This window comes from Centropristis striata, chromosome 20, assembly GCF_030273125.1.
Source record: "Centropristis striata isolate RG_2023a ecotype Rhode Island chromosome 20, C.striata_1.0, whole genome shotgun sequence".
NCBI lineage: Eukaryota > Metazoa > Chordata > Actinopteri > Perciformes > Serranidae > Centropristis > Centropristis striata.
In genome coordinates, this window is record NC_081536.1 from 7,186,590 (window position 1) to 7,199,959 (window position 13,370).

A 13,370-nucleotide genomic window follows, 5' to 3' on the forward strand; every position below is an offset into this window, starting at 1 on the left:
AATCTTAAGAAGCTTGCTGACGACGTTGACTGTAAAAAGGTCTATAATTGGCATGAGATGCCCAAAAGTGCTTGTTTTGCCCTTTCATTAACAAAATTTCATCAATAGTGGCAAATGGGCCTAATGCTTCTTAAGGTTTCAGACAGGGTTGAGAAGTTCAGAGTTCAGAGATTTTAAATAAGCATGTGCGACCAGAAACTGCTTCTTGTTGTGTGCTACCCAACAATGTGGACTTGTCTTCCCATATGCCTGATGAATTAATGAATCTTTGCTTGATAAAGTTCATTCAAATACAAAAGATTGAAAAAGCATGTTTCATTTCCTGTTGGGTTATTTTAATTGCTTTTTTCCCAGTAGAATGAAGCAGATTGTGTTGAGTCACCACACACTTCTTCTTTGGCTGAACGCCACAGCACAATATAAAGAGCAGTGGTGTTTGTTTAGGAGCGCACCGTACAATGAGTGGAAAACCATTTTCCAGTTGAGCGTCATCAAGCATCTGGACGGCTGTGTATGGCCACTCACACTATGTTGCTTAGCAGCCGTTATCTGCCTCATATGCAACAAAACAGCAGACGTACATAATGATAGCCCTTGTTTGGACCAGTGGATTTAAACATGAGCGAGCATAGTCTCATTTTATAACCCAGAACAGGCCGCTGATGGTACTCCGTGTTAAAGATTTTTACATTTTTACACAGATTTTACACGTTAGTCCTTCCAACAGAGTCTTCATAAATGTATAAAGAATAAATCAGCTGAAATATTCACACATTTCCTTTAGTCACTACGACTTCTGTCTTCTAAATAACCTCACTGTTGATTTGGCTACATTAAATAGGCTGTACACAACATTCAGAACATTAATATAGTGGTGGTAGTAATATGTAAAGATATAGTGGAGTATATATAATAAATAATATAGTGGGTAATGATCCTGACCAGAGAATGAAGTCTTGTTCTCTACAGTTGTGTTATAACCCGAGCTTCTTTGTTCTTTGTTGACAACAAACAACAACAAATTGTTGTGGTCGCCAGTTCAGCGACACTATGTAAGTGCATGTGTGTCCCTGTGTGTGTGTTCCACTTGTCACCACTATGCATATGGCTTTTATATTGCGGTTATGTCTGATAACACCTTCCAAACCCACCGTGGTGTCACGGAAGTGTAGCGTCTGCTAAATGACATGTAATGTAATATAATGTAATGTAACTTCTACCTGCCAGTTTCCTTTCAGGTTACACTGTTGCCGTTTTAAGGACTGTTTGCCTTTCACTGGCCAGGAAATTGCCATGTTAAGAGCCGTATGCAGGCAGTCGATGTGCTCTAAATCCCTTGTACAGCCACTATTGGCAGATATTAGGATTTTCTAAAAGTGGGGTTGTATGAAGTATTCATCCATAGCCAGCTTACAGGTACATCTCAATAAATTAGAATATCATAGAAAAGTTTATTTATGTTTATTTAAGTGGAAATAACACATTATATAGATCCATTACACATGGAATTAAACATTTCATGTTTTAATTTATTTTATTTCTTCTTATTACAATGAGTATGGCTTACATTTAATGAAGACCTAAAATTCAGTGTCTAAAAAAAATTGATTACAAAAGACCAATTTAAAAAATATGTTTAATGTAGAAATTTTGGGCTCTGAAACGTATGTCCATATATATGCACTCAATACTTAGTTGGGGCTATTTGACTTGAACTACTAGAAATGTACTTTTCCATGATATTCTAATTTATTGAGATGCACCTGTATCACATACAGTAGATGGCCCTGTAAGCCATGTACTGCTGTGGACGGGGGCAGCCTTCCAGCATTCCAGTGTCCCTACTCCTGCCTGCTACTCCTAACTGAGAGCAGAGCTGACCACAATCTACTTTAGGTAATGCACTGACTATGACTTCACTCACTCTCACTCCACATGGAGGATAAGTGCCCTTCCCAACCAGTTAGCAGGGAGTGGAAGTGGGTTATAAAGCCCTCCAACAGCCAATCTGCGCTGATGCACACTTACAAACACATTCCTCTCAAATGCAGCACCTCTTTTTATGTCCGGGATGGATGGAGGAGTTTCGTGTGATTATTTTCATATAATAAGTAAGCAATTACCTTACCTCAAACTGACATATGACAGACTATTTTTGTGCAGATATGACAGAATTAGGTTACATTGGATCTTGGAACGAATATACCGTTGTGTACCCCAGAAAAACAGACACAAATTTTTCACCATATGTTTTAGACCTACTGTAGAGTCTGCCACCTCACTGCACCCCTGCACTGTTACCTATGTGTCCATTAGTGTGATGCTGATATGAATCCATAGTCAGGCAAAAACGCTATGTCAGTTCCTGTTTCTGCTGTAAAAAAGGAAGTTTGTTCTAAGGGTTGCCAGCTTCATTCAGCATGAGTGTTACTCCACACTCAGTTACACTTGTCACGTAGAGAGAACGTATAAGTACCTCATATAGCCCCACTTCAAAAAACTCTCTTTAATGAACAATTATCATAACCATATATGGTTACTGGGCCTGTAAGTGATTGTTTTTGTTCCAGGAAGTGATAAAAATTTAAAACAAAAGGAAAAAAAGTTGTGGGTGCATCCTATCTCTCAGCTGTAGATGTGTTTTTTCACACGTCTTAAAATGCCAGTCTGACTAATCCTGTTCCAACACAGGAGGATTTAGCTTTTTATATAATAGAGTTACCTATTTCTTAAGAGCTTTATTCGTTTTCAGTGTGCCCAGCAGAGTGTGATGTTCACTTAACCATTACAAGTATGTGCTATGAAGCTGGAAGATTAGTCTTCCACCACAAAGTTTGTCTACTGGTCGACTATTCTTTGAAACTTCCCCCACAATTGAATATCAAAGCCGCCTAATATTATGCGGTGTGTATTACAGTAAGCCTCCTCTTTGAACTATTAAATGGTTTAGAGTGTTGGACTGTTTACTTGAGTGTGTGTTTGTGTGTTTGCCTACGTGCACATATGATGACTGAGTGTTCACGTCAGGGAACTGGGCTGTGTGAGTGCCCTGCAAGTCAGCTGATATTTGTCTTATGACCAAAATCTTGTACTTTTTTCCCTCCTCATCACTTGAAAACATTTTGTTGGCAATTTTATTCGCTGTATTAGGGGTAAGACCGCTGCTTGTCATGCTTGGAATATTTTAGCACTTTTTTATCAAAAAAAAAAATCCGGATTGGGTAAGCAAAAGATTGCGAAAGATATTTTATCTCACCGACAGCTTGATAGTCAACCAGCCAATGTTATTGAAATTCATAACTTCTTCTTGCCTCCCCACCTCTGTCTCACTCTTCCTCTCTCACTCTCTTTCTGTCTGAAGCTCCAGGTGTTGGCAGAGAGGGTGGCCCCGGCAGGCGATCTCTCCGAGGAGGTGGACGAGGTGCAGAGCTGTGGCGTCAAGCCCCCGGGGGAGGAGGAGGGCTACGACGCCGACAGTGAAAGCAACCCTGAAGACATGGCCAAGCAGGAAGAGGGTAGGTCCACTTTTTCTGCCACACCACACACACACACTCTCTCTCTCTCTTTTACTCCCATTCACTCCTCAAGGATACAAAGCTACTGCTCACACTCCTGCCTGCTCCTTATGCTTGTAGCTGAGGCTGGTTTAACACTAATTATGCTGTTTTCTTTACTTTTAACTCCCCCACTGCAGCTTTTTCACTCTTTTTACTCCCCTGGATTTATTTCAAGAACGCTTTAAATCACTTTTTCTTTACATACTCCGTCTTCTGTAACATTTGTTGTTGTTGGTGATAAACGTCAACAGACTTATCTTGATGGATTGAGAGGTCATGTGTTGGTCTCAACCTCCAAACCTGCTGATTTATAGCCTTGGGAAGTCTTGCTTCTCCCACTTTTAAATTGATCGCTCAACGCATTTGTTAAATTATTATGCAATGTGACATTCCCTTGCAGTCAAAGGAGGATTTTATGTTAAGCAGTATCATGGTTTTTAGTCAATTTGCAGTGTAAAAGACCACATCCTTTTTTTGCTCAGCTGTGGAGGATATTTCACAATAACAAGTGGCTATTTTTCTTTGCATACTTATGACATAGCAGAAACAGGCCTGAGCGTCTTTTTTCCGCTCACAACAGCCTCTTGTGTTAGCTCTGCCTCTCCGCTCTGGTCTCACCGGTTAAGAACGTGGCCTGATTACACCCTTTCTACTTTTTCATCCCCTTAGAATACAACGATTGTTTTACGTTTTACAACTGCAGGCAACTTCACTCTGCGGCCTCATGAGCTGGATCTTGTGACTTAAAGTCCTCATCAAATGGAGACTTGAACTTCTTGGAAAACATTTTTTTTTCCCGGAAAACAGTGAATCTTAAATGCTGACCTCATGCTAGACAAATAAATAAATAAATTCCCAACCCTGACATAATGCGCCGTCCTTCCAGTCATTTAAAACAGCCTCTTTAACATTGAATTGATTCAACTGGAAATGCATTATGTTAAGGAAGCACTACCAGCTGGGCGCACACTAAATTAAATTAAATGACCTGATCAAAATGGCATTCAAAAGGTTTCAAGTAGCTATATTATTAGTTGTCAGTGTGTTGTTTAGTAGTAGTGCTTTTGAAATTGAAAATTGTATTGTTTATTATCTCAAAGAATCCACTTTTTTATTTAACCTATGTGTTGACAAGGAGGAAAATATTTCAATTCATCCAATTCTTGTTAAGTGTACAGTCATGGAAAATTATTAGACCACTTTTTTTTTATAATAACCAAAATTATTATCAAGTAAACCATGGATAATGGCTAGATATCAGCTCTTAAATTAAACTCTTATGAGCTATTTTTGTTACCATCATTATATTTGTCCAAACAAATGTACCTTTGGTTTTTTTCCATGACTGTATGTTCTTAAATGCAGTTCAAATCAGCCCTTTTCTCTTGACTGTTTTGTTTGAGTAGAATGTGACTTGTAGGTAAATTAATTAATATAATTTGCATTAATTATATATATTCTGTGTTGAGATGGTGCAAACATTTCAATACATGTCTCATAGCTTTCTAATTAATTTGTCTTGTGCTTGAATAGCACAAGAGAAAGTGCTAAAGTATAGCTTACGTCAAACTATTTCAACATACATGAGTGGGTTCTTTGGTGTGTTCTCTATCTTGTGAAGGGTCCTTGGCTGAAAAACAATTGAGAACATCTGTCTAAATGTATCGCAGCCAACTGTGGCACATGCCAGTTCCTCATGATTGCCCTGATTTTTCTGGCTCCAATAACTGCTGTCTCCTCACAATCTAATCATGATGCACACGCACACACACACACACACACACACAACAGGTAATTTATGAAGTCTATTTCCATACCTGTATTTACACTTTACCAGCTTTTGGTTTTCAGTTATACAACCTACTGAATGAAAGGATAGATAGATAGATAGATAGATAGATAGATAGATAGATAGATAGATAGATAGATAGATAGATAGATAGATAGATAGATAGATAGATAGATAGATAGATAGATAGATAGATAGATAGATAGATAGATAGATAGATAGATAGATAGATAGATAGATAGATAGATAGTTAGTTAGTTAGTTAGTTAGTTAGTTAGTTAGTTAGTTAGTTAGTTAGTTAGTTAGTTAGTTAGTTAGTTAGTTAGTTAGTTAGTTAGTTAGTTAGTTAGTTAGTTAGTTAGTTAGTTAGTTAGTTAGTTAGTTAGTTAGATAGATAGATAGATAGATAGATAGATAGATAGATAGATAGATAGATAGATAGATAGATAGATAGATAGATAGATAGATAGATAGATAGATAGATAGATAGATAGATAGATAGATAGATAGATAGATAGATAGATAGATAGATAGATAGATAGATAGATAGATAGATAGATAGATAGATAGATAGATAGATAGATAGATAGTTAGTTAGTTAGTTAGTTAGTTAACTTTACTTTACTTTACTTTACTTTACTTTACTTTACTTTACTTTATTCATCCCCAAAGGGAAATTCGGTTGTCACAGCAGTCCGGTATTCAAGTACAATAAAAATAAAATACAATAGAATAAAATAAAATACTGAGGTAGCATAAATAAAAACAACAATAGAAAAAAACACAGAATAGAACAGAACAAGGACACTTAAGAAGTTAAAAAGACGCGTCTATCTAATCTAAATGTTTTGTGGACAACTTCCTGTCAAAAAACGTTGTGTAAAATGACATGAATTGCAATCTGGTGGTTTGCTGCAATTAAATTGAACACCAGACCAAACACAAGCCTCTAAATTTTTCACAAAATCATGTTAAGGGATACTGGTATCTTTTAGTTCACATTTACTGACAGCAGTATATATGTGGATGTGTGAGCGTTAGATTGAGGCGAAGCATGTAGCTGTGCATAGGGAGAGAGAGCAGGCTTCATTAATAAAAGGAGGTCCCAGACGCAGCGTGAGAGCCTGCTGGGCTGCTCTCCTGTAAATCATGAGGGGACTCCCATGCTGAGCACAGGACTGAGAAGTAATTCATTTTCATGAGCTGCCTCCAAGATGGTGAGGATGGAGCTAAAGCAGGGAATGACTGTGGATTGTGAAGGGGTTTAAGCAACACGGCGTGCGTTTCTGTGTTAGCACGTCAGCGTGACGTTTATCAGCTCTCACGTTTATCGAGTCACTTGTTGTGTCTCTGATCTTGGCTCGGTGTGTGTGTTGGTTCTTAGGAGTGAAGGTGGAGTCTGCCGTGCTGCGTGAGTTTGCAGCGGTGGTGGATGGGCCGAGGCGTGGCGTGCTGCTGTTCCCGGAGATCTGCACTATGGAGCTGAAGCTACTCGCCACCGGCTCCCCAGACCTGGAGGTTCTGAGTCATGTGTTTCACAGCCTGCTGGGTGCGGTACACGCCAACCCCCACAATGCTGCCCTGCTCTATGACCAGGTCAGACTGACCAGTAATTCTTCTTTGTACTACTCTTAACCGTCTCAGCAGTCTGTGTTTGTCTTACTTTTCTGACTGACCCCTTGTTCTGGTGCTCACAGGGAGGAGTCAAAACCATCCTGTCTGGTTTTCACAACATCCTCAGCCAAACAGACCCCTCCCTTACAGGTTTGTTATTTCTTCTGGTTTATTTTAGTCTTATCTGACACTGTAGGATATTATTCATGTGTGACATGTTAGGAAAAACATTGGGTACACTCAGATTTTTTCTCCTGCTGCTGACATTTCAACTGGGTCCTCGGGGTTCAAACGTCATACTCGGTCTGAATTTTAGTCATCCTTGGGAGATCTGCACCCCATGGTTTGATCTTTATATATAGAATAATCTTATTTTTCTTATGTTGTTTTTCTTTATATTTTTTGCCGGGAGCTAAACAGGCAATGATGCTGTTTTGTGTTTTTTTGCCTGCGGTGTTCTAGTGCATGTCCAAGTGAATGAAAACTGTTTACGTAATCTGCTCTCCATTGGTCTACATTCAGATTGCCAGACTGTGCTAGTGGAGCTGCTGGTTGCCATGGTGAGCCAGCGAATCACAGCGGAGGAACTGGCTCTATTGATTCGCCTCTTCCTGGAGAAGACCCCACCTACTGTAAATAACAAACTCTATCAGTCACTCAACAATGCACTGTTAGTTTACGTTCAGGGTGTTGACACTGATAGCTTGTGCTCACACTGTCTGCAAATTTAATTTTTGCAGCAGGAACAAGAAGTTATTTGTAAGACACCCTTCCTGTCACACTCTCTTCACACTTCTTGGTTCTTTAAAACTCATCAACACATAATACTCCCTTGAGCCACACTTCATTCTACATACAATCAACACCACCAACTTATTACCACAGGTCTGTCTTTAATTGGAATCTGGCATCATTAATAATTTGTCTTCAAGACTGCAACAAGGGAAGAGGAGGGGTTTATATTTAACCATGTAATGACGTGATCTGTGTTTCTGTCAATGAAGATTGTAAAAATTTGCATAAATCTATCAAGTGTTTTCTTTATCAAATCTAAAACCATGAAGGCTCTCTGAGAATGCCATGCTGTAATATTAACATCCCAACTTTGAGGAGGCGTGAATTTTCCCAGTTGGGAACTCATTTTCAGATTATTCCAACACCACATGAATGTGTGTGATTTGGATCCCCTCTGTCATGTTCGTCCTTGGCCCATGCTACACCCTTCCATTGACTTTCATGAAAACAAACAAACAAACAAACAAACTGCACAGAAAACATAGCCTCCCTGGCGGAGGTAATAATAATAATCAACTGTTCTTCTCACTTCACATTTGCTTTGTTACCTGCAGGAGATTTTACTGAAAGGCATCCTGCAAATCGTTGAAGCCAACGTGAATATAGAACCTCTTCACTTCCTGACCTTTCCAGTAATCCTCGGGGCTTCCACCCCAGGAGGGGCGTCCACTGGCTCCAGACAGAACGGTGCTGCAGGAGGGAAAACTGTTGGTTTGCTCTGGAAGGGCAAACTGTCTCCTGGGCGCCGGGAGGGAGACGCCGAGTACCGACCAAGCCACCTACGTTCCTCTCCCTGGCACATCGCTCCTCTCCACTTGCCCCTGGTAGGGCAGAACTGCTGGCCCCACATGGCGAGCGGCTTCAGTGCCTCTATGTGGCTAAGGGTGGCAGAGCAGGAGGAGAAGGACGGGGACAAAGACAAGGGTGAGACACAGATCGTTCACCAAGACCCCTTTATGCCAGAAGTCCATAAATATTAACTGGTTTTGAGATTCTTTCATCATTGTTTTCCAGAGGAGAGTAGCCTCCCTGCAGCCGAGTCTCACCATGGCTCCTCCCAGGCTGGGACCAGATTAGTAGAAGAAGGTCTCATTCATATTCTGTCCATGGGCTCCAAGGCACTGATGCTTCAAGTGTGGGCAGACTTCTCTACAGGCTGCCTCACATTCAGGTGAGCTCCAGCGTACTCTACAGTCTCAAAGATATGTGTGAAAAATAGCTTACTATCTTAAGTATTCATAGTTTATGGACCTTGAAGTTTTGTAATGTGCTTCTCCCTCAGGATTTGTATAGACCCAAACGATGAGATAAAAGCAGGGCTGCTGGCGCAGGCAGACTCTGGTGAGGTACTACTCAGAGAGGGCCAATGGCAGCACCTCGGCCTCACTTACACCCAGCAGCCAGAGGGCAAGAAGAACATCCATGGCCGCGTGGTTGTCTGGGTGTGTGGCATCAGGTGAGGAACATGTAATAACAAGAGTCATTAAGTCATTAAGTCTGGTAAATAAGTGAACATTAACCCTAAACCCTATTCTTTTTGCAAGGGTGTGGAAATTTAACCTCAGCTCCTATGAGAAGTATTTCATTTTTGTGGTTTTTTTTTTTTTGCTATGGACATTTTGTCCTCTAAAACATCATTTTTAAACAAAGGTTAACTTAACCTCCTCTCTGTTTCAGGAAATGTGAGGTGTCTTTGGACTACACCCTACCAAGAAAGTCCAGTTTATCGTCTGACAGCAACAAAACCTTCTGCATGTTGGGCCACTGTACGCCGACCTCTGAGGACCTGTCGAAGCATTGTGGAGCCTGGAGCATGGGCACCGTGCTGCTCTTCAACGGTACGACTTCATATCTTCTTTATCTAACTGGAAGTCTTTGTCTATAACCTCTTAGACATGTAATCCCAGTGATCACCTTACTACATGCATGATGCAATCTGTGATAATCCTGTATAGAATTAAATGTGTTCCACCTCAGTGCTGCTCCCTGGTGGTTCACTGATTACCAACTTCTCTCTTATAAGCAGTTTACTATTCTGTAAATAAATGTACAGTTTATACAGGTTTGTGGTGCAGTTTTATTAAAAAAGCATATCCAGTGTGTTGGCTGTAAAAGGCTGTTGCTGGTGTGACATGCTGTAGATTCTCAGCATTCTCTCGGGAGGCGGACTGAATACTTCTCTTGTTGTCTCTAATTGGCTGTGAATGGCTTTACTCTTGCTGATCTCAACCTGTGAACCCAACTGATGTCTTTAGACGAGCATCAGCTTCTCTGCAGTCACAGGTCGCAGTTTCTTATTGGAAATGAAAGAATGATCATCAGTATCATTACCATCATCTTGCCAACCATCCTACCAACTGATCTGCTTTTTTTAAACTTGTGTCCTTGTTCTATTCTGTGTTTTTTTCTATTGTTGTTTTTATTTATGCAACCTCAGTATCTTATTCTATTGTATTTTATTGTATTTTTTTAATTGCATTTTTTTGTATTTTATTGTACTTGAATACCAGACTGCTGTGATGACCGAATTTCCCTTCGGGGATGAATAAAGTAATCTATCTATCTATCTATGCAAGATTCACCATGAAAACAAGAAATAAAACATCAAGGTGCACCGTGGCTCCTTCAGGGTCCCAATTTGCGTCACATCATATGTCATTACTCTGTGTGTTCTATATGCAATATTATTAATAATTTACTCAATAGGTTTCATGTTGGATTTCTAAAAAAATCTCTTTTCCAGCTTCTGTAAAAACATAAATGTGTTCGCCTCATTAGGAGAGTAATTGTAACTCTTTTTGCCTTTCCTATATCAGGATCTAGGATTGGATCAGAGGAGGCTCTCTACCTGTATACCAGCGGGCCCGACCTCACCTCCATCATGCCCTGCAAATATGGCAAGCCCAGTGGGACAGTGTCCAAGTTTGTGACTCTGGAAGGCCTCAAGTGTGAGCATGTGCAAGAGCTTTTGATGAAGAATAAGGATGTGGACACAACAGCTTTGGTGGTAAGTCTTAATTTACATGAAAGATTAATTAACAACACAAAAACATGAAATTCACAAAGATGTGTTTTATCGTCACTATTGTTTCACCCAATGTCTGCATGTTAAAATGCAGATTGACACTGCTGTTAAACCCCCTTTACTTTGTGATTCAAGTGCTCTGTAAGCATAGAAAATCCCTCCTATGTCTCATTTATTGTTTCATTTCACGGTGTATGAGTAATGTGCTGTTCCAATTAGCCTTCATTAATGATACCGCACAGTAGGAAGTAATTTTTTCCCAATGGAAAAAGCTATTACAGTTAAGCTGTAGCTATTTCAGTGAGACTGAAAATAGTTTTTCTCCCATTAATTGCTAATGGCTTTGTTGATAATAACTCGGCTGATAAAAAAAGAAGAGAGTCAGACAAGAAGAATAAATGATTTGCGCCACATATCTTTATGGTTTCTGTTATGCTCTAATCAAGTCTAACAGAAAGTCTAAATTCATGCTAGAAATTGTTGCACCAGGCTAGCTGGCCTTATTGCCTGGGTCTAATTGAATTGCAACAAAAGGATTTGCTACAGTAAATCCCTAAAACTATAAATAATTGAAGTTACAGGATGAAAGTTTTGCCTCTAAGATAAATATGTGAATTGTTTCCCTGTATAGGAGAGCTTGGCAGTAGTATATGCTCCCAGCAGTCCTAGAGTCTACACTATCTACGAGCCTGTAATCCGACTGAAGGGTCAGGCCAAGACCGTGGTCACCCAGCGGCCGTTTAGCTCCAAGGAAGTGCAGAGTGTTTCCATGGAGGCGAACTCTCTGAGAGCTCTGCTCCCCACTGAAACCCACGGCCTGCAGAGCGTCCTGCACAAGATCGGAGGAACAGGAAATTTTGTCTTCCTCTTCGCTCAGGTAGGACCGTCTTTTTTTAATTTGTAATTTATTTTTTTTATTTACTTCTCACTGAGTCACAAAAGTAATGACTCACAGTTGTTATGATATTTCTGTAATACTGTAGGTTTAGATGGATGTATTCCAGAGAGGGAAAAGTGGCTCATTTGATTTAACCCATTGAGGCCTGAAATGCCTGTAAAACCTCTGGGTGATATTAAAATAAGCCCCTAAAATCTGAAGTTTTTCTGAAATTCAACAGAAGTGTCAACGCTTCTACTAAATAATTTAGATTTTTCAGCCTCTGTAGCAGATAGAAATGAAATTCTAAAAGTATTTGAGAGCTTATACAAATACTACAAAACGACGTATCCGCTTTCCAGGCTTCAATGGGTTAATAAACCAGAAAAATTCACAGCAATGTAGAAGAATGTGTCACGTATTGATTACATTAAATTGTTCTTGTCAGCTGCTAGTCGCCAAGTTTTGGTGCACAACAGACTCAAACATATACGGCTGAATCGGTCCGATGTTTTCTGTAACGGAAAAAAAAAGACTAAACGGCATCACTACCACTGCAGTCAGCAGATCGTGAGCCACACCTGGCTCCCACTGCTCCCAGAATTTCTCAATGAGGCATCCCTCAAGAATAAATGTGCTTCCAGTCCCCTTTTCAGAGGTTTTTTTCTTTTTATGTTAAAAAAAACAAACATGTTAAACAAAATATTTATCACAGCAGATACACTCTTTAAAATGTGTCTGGAGGAGGACTAATGATTCCAGCTTCTCAAATCTAAGAATATGGTGATTTTTCTGTCTTAACAAGAGGGTGAATGTAATATCTTTGCATTCTGAATGTTTGCTAGAAAAAGCAAGACATTTGAGAAGCTCACCTCGGGCTCTAGGAAAATATAGCTGGCATTTCTCTGTGATTTTTGATATATAGACAGAACAATGAATCAATTAATGTAAATAATAATTGCAGCTTTACAGTTTAGTAACCCATTTTATTTTACATCATGGCTTCATACTAATATTCATTAAGCTGCTCCATATGACCAGCATTGCAAGGAAATGTATTTTTAAGCCCAAAACATAATTGACTCTCTATGTTTAAGTCAATTAATAACCTCATGTTTGAACTCTGTTCTTCTCACAATGTGACTGAATAATGATGTCAGTTTCAGGCCACCTACTGCACCTGTGTGAGATGAGGAAAGTTCTATTAGTTTTGTTGCTCTTGCCAATAGGGATCGTAGTTTAAAGTCACTTTTATAGATTTTAAAATGAGGCTCTGAGTGTGCTTTTGTGATGAAAACACAATAGCAGGAACAGTGTGAACTAAAGTTTTAGAACTCCATCTTCTGTCCAGCATTGTTCACATTCATGCTTTTTTTTTTTTTGTTCGTGATCTTTTGTCCCTCTGTCCCTCGTTTCTGGGTCTGCGGTGTCCAGACGGTGGAGCTGAGTGACTGCGAGAAGACCCAGGCTCTGGCCCTGCGGGTGCTGCTGTCTTTGTCCAAATTTAACCAGCACCGCATCCATGAAATGGACTGTTACCATGGTTACTCTATGATCCACCAGGTCCTCATCAAGTCCAAATGCATCGTGGGATATCATATGCTGAAAGTGAGTCACACAGTGAACTCTTTGCTGTCTTCTTTACCCACAACCTCTGCTGGTCTGTGCAGTAAAACAGTCACCTGGCACTTGTTGTTGTTTTTTTTGTTTTTA

General features: G+C 39.8%; 1 protein-coding gene across 1 annotated transcript in view; it reads left to right on the forward strand.

Annotated features, from left to right (window-relative positions):
• lyst (lysosomal trafficking regulator) overlaps nt 1-13,370 on the forward strand; it is a 77,767-nt gene that overhangs the window by 36,013 nt on the left and 28,384 nt on the right. Inside the window, exons 9-19 of the mRNA XM_059359164.1 lie at nt 3,362-3,515; nt 6,731-6,942; nt 7,044-7,110; nt 7,483-7,592; nt 8,310-8,679; nt 8,770-8,926; nt 9,038-9,211; nt 9,433-9,593; nt 10,572-10,762; nt 11,412-11,657; nt 13,092-13,265. Of these exons, the coding sequence (XP_059215147.1) occupies nt 3,362-3,515; nt 6,731-6,942; nt 7,044-7,110; nt 7,483-7,592; nt 8,310-8,679; nt 8,770-8,926; nt 9,038-9,211; nt 9,433-9,593; nt 10,572-10,762; nt 11,412-11,657; nt 13,092-13,265 (2,016 nt within the window). The remainder of the gene's footprint in view (nt 1-3,361; nt 3,516-6,730; nt 6,943-7,043; nt 7,111-7,482; nt 7,593-8,309; nt 8,680-8,769; nt 8,927-9,037; nt 9,212-9,432; nt 9,594-10,571; nt 10,763-11,411; nt 11,658-13,091; nt 13,266-13,370) is intronic.